The 14,314-nt window shown below is 38.8% G+C and overlaps 1 protein-coding gene across 2 annotated transcripts in view; it reads left to right on the forward strand.

The window, feature by feature from the left end:
* LOC121525101 (AT-rich interactive domain-containing protein 3B-like) overlaps positions 1 to 11,035 on the forward strand; it is a 99,733-nt gene extending 88,698 nt beyond the window's left edge. For both annotated transcript variants that reach the window (XM_041811008.1, XM_041810929.1), the window contains exons 6-9: positions 4,273 to 4,532; positions 7,186 to 7,455; positions 7,982 to 8,074; positions 9,604 to 11,035. In XM_041811008.1, the coding sequence (XP_041666942.1) occupies positions 4,273 to 4,532; positions 7,186 to 7,455; positions 7,982 to 8,074; positions 9,604 to 9,797 (817 nt within the window). In that variant the 3' untranslated portion in view covers positions 9,798 to 11,035. The remainder of the gene's footprint in view (positions 1 to 4,272; positions 4,533 to 7,185; positions 7,456 to 7,981; positions 8,075 to 9,603) is intronic.
* Positions 11,036 to 14,314: the final 3,279 nt, after the last annotated feature.

Genomic DNA, 14,314 nt, shown 5'->3' on the forward strand with positions numbered 1-14,314 from the left:
ATTTGCTGATGCCCAGTGTTTGTCAACAGGGCTGATATCTGCTCATGCCAGTGTTAAAGTGATGCATCTGTGCATCCTGTTGATATCATGACAACAAAAATACAAGTCCTTGGCACCTAGTACTGTAAAGATTCAAAATGCAAGAAAGAGAGGGGACAGGGATGTCTGTTATTATTAGGAAAAACATGTGACTTTACAGGAACATGATGCAATATATTTTACAATGATCACTGAATTTGACAAGAGTCCTGCATTAATCCAAGACTAAGGTTGTCCGATACCAGAATCTTAACTTCGGTATGATGCTAGGCAAAATTGTAAAATATACATACTTTGACCGACACATTATCAAGTACATTATTTCCAAAGTTTTGAAGAATAAAAAAAAACAGATGTATACTTCTATTCAAGCCAGAGATGCCATTAGTGGAGAGAAAGACAGTGCACAGCGATAGGCAATCAAATGACAGTGATTGCCAGTGTATTGCTGCTAAAACAGAGCATTGATACAAGATATGTTACTACTTTAATAGGTATATGAAGGTCTACTATGTATTTGCTGCTTATTATTTGCAACCTTTATTATTTGCAGGTTAGAAATTAAATTGTTCTATCACAACTAGGTAGCATTATCGTTTGATTTGAGCTAGTATTGAATCAAACTCCAGATCCTAGTATTGGTAAATCTCTAATACTAATACCTGTTTTGATACTGTGGCAATGCGAATACAAGTCCTTAGTACCCAATGTTGAGTAATTTCTTGTTTTCAGTCATCATAAATTACGGTAAAGCTCTTGCACACTGTCTAAATTGCACAAATACATTGGCAATGCGTCTGTACCTAATCACTTCTTATATATTTGTGTAATTTAGGCACTGCTCTCTTTGTTGCATGCTCCCAGCAGCTCATTGTTAAAAATATAAATGAACATCAGAAGCTTTTTGAAGTTTAAGTGCTTTGTAGGGTTATCAGTCATTAAAATGACAGATTGCATTGTGTCAAAACACCTGGTAACAAAATATATATTAATTTATCTTAACAGATTTAAGGTAAACTGATTTTATTTAGAGCTGTTTAATAAAGAATCTCAAGTTTGCCTCTTCCCTGTTTGAAACAAGCCCCTTCTTTATGCCATAAAAACTCTGCATGTGCGTTTGCGTGTGTGGTCGTAGTCATAGTAGAGTATGTGGATTTGTGCGTGCCAGTACGGATGTCAATATTAACCCTTGCCTCTGTGTTTATACACATGCAAGTTTATTTCCTCCTCTGGGCCACCTTCCCTCTTCGCATTCAATCCACCGGTGCGTTACATCACACACAGAGCCCACTGATCCCCATAGATTTATTGATGTGATTTGGGTCAGAGTTCACAATGACTATGGTGGGGTTTGACTGACGGGCTCTCCATGAGCCTCGACTAAAACTCTCAGCCTGCCTTGATGGAAATCCTTCAGTTAGATGTAACACCTCTCTATCCTGTCCACTCACAGCGTGCCCTAATGAACCTTTATGTATTTTTAATGTTGCTGGGCTGTTGTATAGCATTTCTTCTCCAGCTCTATCTAATGGACGCTCCTCTTAGCGTCTTATTGATCCTCTGTGCTGCTGTTCCACAATAATGACTCCAGCTGCATGGGCTTTACTGTATAGTCATTTTAGATTTGAAAGACAAGCTGGAGCTGTGACTGTATATACATGTAGCACCTCTGCTGCATAATCTTTGCAGCTTAGCATGCAAAAGATACCCTGTTCATTTTTTTAGTTTCACCAAGAATTCCTAATACCCAATATTTTTTGATATGAAGTGTTTGATGATGAAATTTCTGTGATTTCAATGAATCGATGAGAACAGAAGCTGTAAAAGGTTCAGCTCTTTAGTCTTATTTTTTGTCCAAAGCTGCAATAGATGGTGAGAGTGCAGCAGGGTCTGTTCAAATCTACAGACTGGTTTGACTGGATCATTAGTGACAACAATGTCAAAATAGCACAAAAACATTGACATATTTTGATATTAAAATGTTGCCAGTGTTTTTGTGAAATGCAGACAGTGGGCAAGAGTTTTACTTGCAAGACTTTATGCGAGGTTTTGTTGCTGTGATGTCAAATGTGTATTCGCACCAGTATTGTATCTAGAATTTAGATTCTGGTCATATAACAGCCCCCAATGACACATTTAATCATGAGTGAGGACTTCAATTTAAGTAAGATGGTTACTCTTAAGATTTCAGGAGTAACCCGAGCCTTTCAGTGTCATGTAAACACAAGGACCCAGTCTCTCTAAAATCAAACGAAGGGAACAGACAAACAGTTAATGCTGCTGTGTTTCTCCTCGACAAACCTGATTTTTTTGACATGTGTAAGCATGTAACCAGGTGTCAAACAGGGTTCTTACATGTGCGAATGAGCATGAAGAACTTCAGACAGTGCTGGAGTAATTCTTCCTAGAGGTGTGTCCTTTCAAAATAAAACTCAAACACTGTTGAACACTGATACAGACATGACTTAAAATACTATACTCATAACAGATCATTTCTTTGGCTCAGTGGAAGACACTTTTTGAAATTCAGACATTTTATTTGAGGAATAAAGATGCATCTCAACTTCAGTGAAAATCAGCTGACATTACACTGATCAAAAACTGATTTATTGCCAGTATTACACTTATTTCAAGCCACATGCACATGACAAAAACCAAGGCCTGCATTGCTTTTAAAAATCATAATTATCTACAGCTGTAAGACAAAGTTTCCATTTTGAGTGTTCTGAAATAAGACGGCTGATTTCAATCATATGGTGTACATCTAATTTCATTCTACAACTAAACAAGAAATTCATGCCTAATTTTTATACTGTCTATCTTGAGTTGAGGTCTTTATCTAGACTTTTAAGATGAATGTACCTTAAAATAAACATAACATTATATTAATCACTTGTAATCAGACATATTTATGCTTAAATTGAATTTTTATGCAGCACCACAGTGATAAACTTCAAAAACTTTGATTTCCATTTTACGTTTGCAGGCATTCCAAGCTAACCATGGCTACAAACCTGTATGCAAGGGATCTTCTTTTTATTTATCATGTAAGGCAGGGTTCATTGCACATGTCCCTGTAGAATAAGCCAGTAAAATAAGATGGTTAGTCAGAGTGTTTGTGTAATACATGGTCTAAAGCATCTCTTATTATATGGTGAGTCCTGTTTATATGACAAGTGCAGATAAACATCTCATTATGAGATACAGAAAACAAACAGTAAGGCCTGAACTGCGTGTGATGGGTGAGAATTTTTGCCAGTGTAGCAAGTTAATGATACTTAGGCTTCTTGAAATGAGATATGCGGTCTGAATTTGTCAAACTTGGCAAGTTAATTCTATATTGAGTGTGATGAGATATGTTTTTCTAGAAATTAGACAAATACAGACGGTAAAATTTGAAGTTTTGCAGTGTATAATCATGAAATGTGTTTTTGCTGACACTCGTAATCGGTCAACTTGAGATCAGAGATTAACTATTAGTTAACTATTTGTACATATTGTTCTATTTTTTTAAATATCAAAAAGTTTACTGCAGGGCACGTGAAAAGGTTTCTGCTTTTCTGTAGGGATGCACAAATAAATTGGTTTAACATCAGCATTGGCCAAAATCAGCTCTTAAGATTGACATTAGCCATTGGCAAATAATGTGGGCACTGGGCACGAACTGATGTCAGTAGCAGATATTTACCTGTTGTGTTATATCAGTTTAACTAGCACCAACAAGTACCCCTAACAGCTGATTCAGGAAGATATTTACTCCCTCACTCTGGTCTGTTTCGTGGCATTATGGGAGTGTTGCATAGCATATTCTACTTTAAAACTGCTCAAACTTTTATGCAGTACATTACAGTAAATATTCTTGACACATTACTGTTTTTAGCCCAAGCATAAAGATGATTTTTTGTGTTTTATTAATACTTGTAGGAACCATTTGTTTGGAGCTTCTTGTGTGTGAAGATAGGAACAAAAACACCAAGGATCAGACAACAATTACACTTAAGAGCAAAAATATGGAATAAATATAGTAACTATAAATGCTGATAAATGAATTAAAACAATTAAATGATCAGTCTAATAAAAGGACTAAAGTATTAGTCTCTGTAAAAGACTGATATAAAATGCTCACCTAGTTAGATCAGCTGAGTGTAATTTGTCTTTAATAAAAACTAGATTAAGTTTAGTGAATGTTTCTGGATTGATCTGATGCATTTCTTTGCCTGTTTTTCTCCTCAGGTACATGAAATACCTGTACCCATATGAGTGCGAGAGGAAGGGCCTCAGTTCCCCCAGTGAGCTTCAGGCCGCCATCGACAGTAACCGTCGTGAAGGTCGTCGTCCGAGCTACAGCAGCAGCCTCTTCCGCTTCTCTCCCTCTCCCAGCACTGCTCCCCACATCCTCTCACCTCCCAAGATGCACCTCTCAGCTCTGGGAGCTGGAGCTACAGCGGCCCTCAATGGGCTGCAGGCCTCACCTGGACCCTCTCTGAAGAAAGGTAGGGACCATAAAGTGGACGCTGGACCATTAAGACTCCTGATGGTTTGAATTAAATATGTTAATCTGTAACCACAGCTGGGCAAACATCAACTTTAAGGTACAAAAGTCATTAATATGTGTTCAGGCTAGCATTAGACGAAGGTTAATCCATCCATACAAAAATAAAACTGCAGTATGTCAGGGTCACCTTTCAAAATGACACTTTACACATTAAGAGGTTGTCACTATGAATGGTGAAGCAGAGCTTGATAAAAATTAATAAGCAAGCACACATACCAAGAAATTCCTCTTGAGATTGATGGTTATATTAAACTGGGTAAATGTTTTACCTAAGAGAATGTACCCTCTTCAAACTGGTTGGACTGAACTGGAGTTTTCCAGTTACTGGTGCACTCAGAAATATCTGTAAGGAAATACTGCCCTCTGTCGCAATTTAGAAGAACTACATAACTACCAGAACTACAGGCACAGATTGTTCAAGTTTGGGTGTTTTAAATAGTCATTATAAAACATTAAAGCCTGTTCTTGCTATAACAAAAAATTGTTTGAATTAGAGTAATTAGGATACCAGAATTTTAAACTGGGATTCATTTCTATTCAAAATCAAACAAGATAAATCCATGTTTCAGTTTCACATCGATAACAACAGACATCCTAGACACTCAGTGGTGGGTGTTTTCTTGTTTTTAATTGCCAAAAATTGTTGTGTAATCTTGCTGTTGTGTATTACTCTTCTTCCTCGTGGGTTTTCTTGTTTTTGCTTTGTCTTCTTTGTCTGCTGTTTTATAGCAGTTAGAATAAAAGTGGCAAGCATTACTGCCACCTTGATTACGTGACTACTGCCATTTTTTCAAATACTCCTACACCCCTGCTATTAACCAATAAAATCATGCCACTTTAAACAATGTGGTATTAAAGTAAAGTATTGATCATATTTTGAATAGACACGTGTTTTAGTATTTTTTGAGTCACATTCTTGTATGTCAGGTACCTTCCCGCCATTGTAAACCTCTGTCAGTGTGTGTGTTTTAAGTGTTTTTATATGACTCTTTGCACGCCTGCATGTGTGTCTGGTCCATCCAGGTGTTTAAAGAGTCCGTGTGTGAACCCCTCTAGCCTGAGGCTATAGAGAGCACTCACCTTTTACTACTGATTAATAACACGGTTCCCACGCTAGGGGGTACTTTATGAACTTTGAAGCTGCCGTCCACATCGGTGGGATCCTGTTGATAACTGTCATTATGCCTCCGTCTTATCTGATGTCGCTTTGTCTTGGCTGGAATGTGACAAAGATCCCGCGAGTATTGTTGGTTTTACACTTCCTGTGTTGTTCTCGGTATTTTACCTTTCGTCGTTTTTTTATGTGGTCGTAGGATTGCACCTGAAACCCCCTCCCCAAGTTACTATCAATGTGTGACTGCTTTGCATACCAGAAACCAGCTCTGATTTGTTTTTATTCAAATCAGCGGATCTCTAAGTGGGATTCTGGGAAGACGGGAAACCAGTAATGATCTCTGGAATATGGGAGGCCTCTGCTCATTTTAAAAAGGTTTATTTTTTCAGAGCTAAAACTAGCAATGAGTGCTTGAACTAAAATTTACAGTTAATTTCAAATGTGGTTTGTGTATTTCGTTGCAGCTAAAATTAACAGGAGTCTCTGCCTGCATTATATGAGAAAAAAATGCAGTGTGCTCTGTCATTGTTGAGGGTTGTGGTATAGATATTAAGGAGTGCATTTTAGCAAGATAACAGAAAATGTAAAACTTGTGCATGATGTTAGAATAAAGTTTTGTTACTGAAACATTGCTAGTGTATGATGAATATATAATAACTCAGGTGGTGTGCAGGAGTTTACTTACATTAGCAATCCTGTGCATCTGTCTTATGAATCAGACCATTTTTTACTAAAGCTTGAAACTTTTAAGTGAATTGATCATTGAAATATTTTTTTTTTTACTATCAATGAAAGGTATCAGAATAACATTTTTTTAATGCAACCTTTGTAACATGTTCTTATGGCACAAAAAAAAATACAAACGGCTGTGTGTTCAGCATCGTGTTTGCTTAAATCCACCTATAGGCTGCTTGACTTGCATATATTGAGAAAAATCATGAAAAAACACCAAATAAATAGTTTACACAATGGTCTTTTGGTAAGACAAACATATGTAGAGGTATTTTCTCAGAGCATTATCAATAAAACAATTAAATGGGTGTTGATTTTTGACAATAACATGTTAAAATTACTCTGTGCAGGACTTGTGAGGGCTCAGCTTTTTTTTGATATGAGAGAGGGGGGGGCTCTGAGGAAAAACGGTTTACAAATTTCAGTCCTTAAAAACCACTTGTAATGATGATAAACAAAGAATAAGACTGCAGCTGACGTAGGTCTGTGGTCTAGCCTTAAAGGCACTAAACTGCAGGAAAGGAGCCACAAGTTAGATTATACAAACTTCCATTCATGAGGCGTGACCCAACAATTGGCTGTCTGCACCCAAAGATTGTCTCATTTAATTAAAGTTGTGAATAACATGCATCCTCATCAGCAGGGCAGAAAGCCTCCTACTATAGGGAAAGCACACAGATGTGTATTTTTGTATCCCGAACATGTCATAAACTTACCCCTCCTTTTTTTTTTTTGTCTTTTCCAGATGACCTGACCCCCACCATCATGGCAGCCAGACCCTCCATGGCACTGGCTCTGGGTCAGCAGCAGGTTGCTGGTTTGGCCAGAGCCGCCACTTTGGAGCAGCTGAGGGAAAAACTGGAGACCGGCGGAGAAGGACCAGAGAGGAAGATGGCCCGCCTGGCAGAGGAACAGCAGCGTCTGATGCAGCAGGCTTTTCAGCATAATCTTCTCGCCATGGCCTCCCAGATGCCCATGAACCTGCGCCTCGGAGCCCCCACCATCGCCACCAGAGGTCAGTGCTGCAGAGTCTGTCAAAATCTGTTGGAAGGGCCTGGGAATAGGGAAATAGACCTACCACTGTAGACCTCTTCTAATAACTGCATTGCACAAGTACAGTATTAAGAACTAACAGAGTTCATGATTTCTTTTTCCTTAATTTAGTCTCATATTTGTGTTGTATTTTTATGTTTCTGTGTTGTTGAAGTTCAAAATGGGGAAAAAGGAGCACACTCAAAACAGAAAAACTCTTCAGGTGCAAAACTGGCTCCAAGAAAACTGAAAAGTTAGAAAACAAAAACATGCTTTAAGGGCTTTCATTTTGGGCAGCGTATAGATACAAAATACAGTCTTTTTCTTGTTTTTGCAGGAATTTGATAAACTTTCAAACAAAATACTTGTAAACCCTAATGATATTTCTCTTTGTGATGTCAGCTTATTGTTACTTTTTCTCTTCTATAAAAAATGTGTATTTAATGACAGAACAATATTTTAAAATAAAATAAACAATCTTTGATTCTCTGTTGTTTGTGTTTGAGCAGAAGAGAAGCAGCAGGACATGTCTCTGAGCATCTCTACCAATGGAAATGCCAGCATCACCGTCTCTGTGGAGGTCAATGGCACAATTTACTCAGGTTGGTTCATGGTGGTTCTTTCATATCATTTAACTTGAAAATAAAGATAATATATGCAGAAAATCCCCCACCTCTAGGTGCAGCTTTAATACCTCAGCCTCTGCCCTTTAACTTTGACATCTTGAACACACCATGTTAATGCGATGCGATCATTTTGACGGGGTGACGAGATTTTTCACATTTTATAAAGGTACCTCATATACATCAGTCTAGACTGTACTCTTCGTTATATTATTTATAAAGATAAACTCAACATTAATCCACTATGAGCTCAGCACTAAGCAACATTACAGTGGCAAGAAAAATCTTTCCTTTTTAGTCAGGAACCTCAAGCAGACTCATGTAAAACAGCTTCCTGCTGAAGCTGTGTGCAGGTTGGGATAAAAGGAAAAGCAGAGAGAGAGAAGAGGGATGCAGAAGAGAAAGAAAACAATCAGAACAACAACAATAAATAAGATGAACTTTGGCTGTCCTGTTAAATGTATAGTATGCAAAATCTCAATTAAAACAATAAACCAGCACTGCTCAGCTTCACTTCTCTGAGCTTTTTACTTCTTGTTTAAAACTGTAGATTTACAAAGTGATGAGAAAAAATCACTGGATGGCTGACTTTTTATGTCGACAATAGTCTGCCATCATATCTGATTCTCTCTAAGGCTCTCTGGCCCTTTCAGAGACTGCAAACCAAGCCAAGGTGGTCCTAAGCTTTTCTCCCCCTGTAATAATTCAGCATCCAGATGTTTCACCAGGCCAAGATGAAATACGTCTGGATAAGTGGTTAGATTAATGATCAAGTGGCATTTCAAAAGCAGGAACTACTAACATTTTAAATGAAGCAGGTTTCAAAGATGATTTGAAGAACACACTCAGATTTACAAAGACATGATAATTAAGGATGCACAACAAGCTGTGTTAATGCCGTCTTATTGTTAAACAAATTCTTGATATTTTATATCAGTTCAGGCCCACAATCGTGGCCAAATACTCCATCTATACTGTAACTCAGCTGCCAGCCACTATTTGCCTCTGTAGCTGTTCCAAATGACTACTGCCTCATTGCCTCAATGCTCTTTAATCTAATGTAAACGATAATTATCTGATAGCACTAACAGCACTTTGTAGGAACAGTGAGTTAATTTCTATTTTGATCTATAAACTGGGTGTAAAAGTTGTCTAGAGGCTGTGTCAGATCATACTCATAGCTGAAGCAGTGAGTGACAACATTCAGCTCAGTAATGCAGACTTTAACCTGCAAAGATGATGGATGGCTGGCAGTGGTAAAACGAGCTACACTCTGTAAGCCAACTTCACATTAGGTGTAAAGTTGGTTTACAGAGTGTGTTTTATCGACTTCTCAGCTCACACAAATGTAATTTGTGTTTAATCAGAAATTTAAAATTATTATCTAGGAACATCCCTTGTGATGTGTGGAGTTAGCTTAAAAGTTATTTTACACATTTTTAACAGTATCATCCCTAATAGTGTCACTTGTTGCATCTCTGGTAATGATGTCTCTCATCATCTGACAGGAACTCTGTTTGCTCAGAAGTCTGGAGGGGCCCCGGGGCCCGCTGTGTCGGCTGCTGCTGCCTCAGCCTCCCCGGCTGGAACCAGCACTAGCTTTGGCTTCTCCGCACCCCTGGCTCAGACCCTCAGCCCCTCGTCCTCCGCCTCCTCCAAGGGTCCCAGCCCGGCCGAGGCAGCCCCCAGCGGGTCCCCCTAACTCAGGCGGCCCTCTGTACCTGCTCCTTGGGCTTCTCTTCCACCGGGTGGCCCCGCTAGAAAAACACCGTACAATGAGAAACCGCTACGAAAAACAAACTGTTGCACAACAAATACCTCATCAACCCTGTCGACCTCTTGGCTGTCCAATCATGAACACAGAGCCCGAGAATCTTCTACCACAACACGTGCCCAAAACGCACAGCTATGCATTAAATCAACACACAGACACGCTACACTAAAAACACACAACGACACACACTCTTATTAATCATGATGAACATGCTAAACACAATCAGCTCAGCCAAAACCCACTGACAGGCGTAGTCACAACTGAACTTGAAAAGTTTTATCTTAGGACATTTTGTTTGTTTGTTGCCATTTTGTTGTCTTTTTGATTTTGTGTTTTAGAATGATTTTATTTTTAGTTTTTCTCTTTTTACATACCTCAAATCAAGTAACCTGCAGTGGTGTCTTTACCTCAGGAGCTGTAGTATATTTAACCTGAATCAACTTTATTTTTGTATTCTTTTTGACCTAGTTGCAATCAGGGGAAGTCGGGTAACTCTCACCAGTGGAACCTCATGTACAGAGTAGTGAAAGGCCTTTTGACCAGGGCTGCTCACGTTTCTTTTTAACCCAGTAGACTCTTTCTGATGCTGTGGATCAGCACATAAAATACCTGATTTCATAACTACAACCTTTGTTCAGATCATGTGAAGTCCATTAGAGTGATAGGAGGGTTAATGATGTACAAACCTCCTGATATGGACGTGATTTCAACAAACTCATTAATGCACACGATGTCCTGAAATTTAACTTATTGCTGGTCCGCACAAGCTGTCCATAAACATGTAGCGCACAAAGTCGGAGGTAGTGCAGAATCAGGTGCAGTGCATAGCTCTCAGACCTCATAGCGGCCTCTCTGCTTCAGGGGGCGTCTCTCCTTCCCGCTCTTTCTTTCTCAGGAAACAGCTGCAAAGAATCACTGTTAATGTAAAGGAAACAAAAGGAGTCTCACCTGAAGAATGCACAAGTCTACATGACTGTTCAGAGTACCTCATCGGCCTCTCCGTAGAGGAGAGCGACACTACATACCTCAAATGGCTGCAAAGCCATCAAGACTTGACGCCCTGACCCGCGGTGGAACTCCTCCCTGAACTGGAACTGAACACACCGACTCAGCGCTGGTGATTTTTGAGGGCAAACAGAACTAGGACGGGCTTATTCGCTCTCTCTCTCGCCCCCCCCCCCCCCATATTTACTTGTAGATCGTGTTTTATGCTTGCTTCCGTTTTCTTTATGCTTTTTCTTTTTGGTTCCTCAAGTTGTTGTCTGAAAAGAGTGATATATATATCTGCATTTTTTTTTTCAGGGAAGAGGAACAGAAAAGTTGGTTCCTCACTGACACATGTACATTTGTAGGATTGCTGACAGGTTTCAAATCTCAGGAGTCAAGAAGTTTAAAAGAAAACCACGTTAACCTTACGTTTGACTGCAAATCGCAGCTAACACGTCTTCTTTCACGACAGCGGCGCAATGATATGCATGTGTACAATCATCGACCAGTGTTTAACACCCTAATCTGCTGGTTATTGCACAGCTAGATACCAAAGACTAGCCAGGTCGCTCCTCTTGATTGATCCCTCGTACAATCCTGCCTGAAACCCGCTGTGATGCACAGCAAGGCAGTTCAATGTCTATTTTATATGGACTGCAAAATAGATTTAAAAAAGAATAAAAAATAAAAAAATGCATCTAATGTCATTTAATATAATTTTTGAGTTTTTCTTAAAGCAAGTGATACCTCTAGATAGGGTAAGTTCCCTTGTTTCAGATTTTATGGCATGGTTTAATCATTAAAAAGTTAAAAATAAGGACGTTTAAACTGAATTTGGAGACTAAAATCTGGATTCAAACCATAATCATGTGGATGTTTTTGTTAGCAGATGAGAAAAGCAGCCCAGATGTGATGGATTTCCTGAGTTGCTCCCTTTTATTAGATTCGAAACATTTATGGGCCGTTTTAGCGATTTAAACACCCGCTGTGGAAATATTATAAAAACAGGCCTGCAAGTTTGGCCCCTGACAGATTACCCTGTGAATTGTAAGTTATCCTTTTTCCCTTTAAAGTAACTTTATAGCATTTTGAAATACCACAAAGGTTTAAAAAATAATTTTCTAGCTTTATGTGTGTTGAATGTGAGGCATTTTAACTGTTTAGAAACCTCTTAAAGCCCAGAGTGACCTCCAGTGGGCAGCCTTGATGCTTTCATTAGACTGTGCTTTAGCCGTTACGCGTCACATTTTGCAGTGCAGATCACAGTTGAGGGTTTGAGGACGGAGCCGCGAGTTCTTCAGGTGAACCCTTCACGACCCTGTATGACACATAACTGTATTTTCTAAAGGTGAGAACTGTAGATGCTGCCTTAAAGTAGTTGCTGGTGAGATCCGACCAGCGCAGGTTTCACTGCTGCGCCAGTCGGGAAAAAAGTCTTCAAGCTTAATCCTTTGGAGAGTAATCGAGTTTATTTTAGGAAGCAGTTCAATCAGACATTAGACATCAGTTGTTTTCAAGCTGAGTTTGCTATTTATTTGTTTTTGTTTTCTCCTGGTGGACCTAGTTTTTAGTAACACTGGAGCTCGATCATTCAGGCCAGGTTACTAAAGTGTTTTCATGTTTCTAAGTCCAAGCTTTCTGTTTCATCTGCTTAGTCTAAGCAATGACTGTTTGATAGTGTAGCCTCACTGCCTTTGTGTGTGTGCATGTGTGTGCATGTGTGCGTGTAAGCAGGTCACTTGTATTACCATGAAAATGCTGTAGGTGGCGCCAAACATCAAGTCAGCTGTATTGTAGGACAGAATATGTAATTTCAAACATGAGGTTTGGTGACGTTTTAAATTTTTACTCCAATTATAAATGTTTACATTATCATCAGTCTCCCTTAAAGTTGAATGAGAGTTTTCCAGTAAAACCACAGCTGTGTTTTTGTTAAAAGGCACTTTGTAGCTCATATTCAGAGGGAATGAGAAGAGTAACAGGATGGCAACCCACCTTTTTTTCTCAGGTCCCTCTGCCTATCTCACTGATTTCATTTTTAAGCCACCTGCACTGTTAAAACTCAAATCTCAGCAAGTGAATTGGTCGAATTCCAAGTCAAAATATCTTTTTACACACGGTAAGCTAGCTAAACAGTTTATTTTAAGATACACAGCAGAGAAGATAAGGCATGAAATGCTTGAAACGAGTTAAAAATACAACACATGCAAGCACAGACTCTTTCAGACAGCAGACCCCATTACAAGACACCCAAAAAGTAAAGTTTGCTTGCCCCACTGGCTGATATTTCCACTTATTGCAAGCAATATAAGCCTTATTTATACTATATACCCTAGAAAAAGATGTTTATCTAGACTGATTTGGTAAAATGAGGCTTAAAATAAGTGTAAAGAGTGGGGATGCATGACATTATGTGCTTGATATTGGTATTAGCAGATGGAAAGAATTCTGTGGATATCTACAACTGATATATTGGCTGTAATATCAGCCTATATTGTCTTTTAATATTGGCCTATTTCAGCTTAAATTATGGGCATGTATCAGCTGCAATATTGGCCCTGATTGGCTCTAAATATCAGTCTATATTAGCTGTAAATATTGGCCAATGTTGGCCTTTATTGGCTGAAACTGTGAGCCTATATCAGCTTAAATTACAAGCCTGTATGAGCTTTAAATATTGGCTGATGTTGGCTAGAAATTATGGGCCTGTATCAGCTGTAATATTGGCCTACATCAGACCTTGTTGGCTGTAAATATATGTCTATATCAGCTGTAAATTCTGGTAGATGTTGGCTTTTATCAGCTGAGTTTTGGGCCTATATTAGCTGTTAATATTGGTCTTTATCAGCTGTATATAATGGAATATATTGGGCTTTATTGGCTGTAAACATTGCGCTATATCAGCTGTAAATACTGGCTTATGTTGGCTTATATTGGCTGTAAATATTGGCCCCTATAGGCTCTAAAAATCAGCCTATATTAGCTTGATATAAAGGCATATATTGGCCCTTGTTGGCTCTAAGTATTGGCCTTTACTGGCTGTATACATTGGTCTATCTCAGCTATAAATATTGGCCTTTATCTGTGGTAAATATAGGCCATAGGTACAAAGAAATGTAGGGCGCTTCATGCTGGACCAATAGGCCTACTTCAGATAAAGACTTTTTCTTTGATTATAAAATTTTCAATTTCGTCTAAGTACTGAAGTTTCTTTGTTCATCCTTAAACTTTAGAGTGTTTTTAAGGAGTTGTAAACATTGATGTCAGTATTGGCCAAAAGGAATCTGTATTTACCAGAGATGGGCTAAAATCCGATATCGTGCATCTTTACTGATGAGATATTTCTGACTATAGTTCAGACGATTCCTCCTGCTAAGATTGAGTTTTCTTTCTGTAACCTGCTGTGTGGATGATTGTGTATGAATGTGTTGTGTGTCTGTGTGTATTAGAGACCGCCC

Source organism: Cheilinus undulatus, linkage group 1 (genome assembly GCF_018320785.1).
Source record: "Cheilinus undulatus linkage group 1, ASM1832078v1, whole genome shotgun sequence".
In the NCBI taxonomy this organism is placed as follows: Eukaryota; Metazoa; Chordata; class Actinopteri; order Labriformes; family Labridae; genus Cheilinus; species Cheilinus undulatus.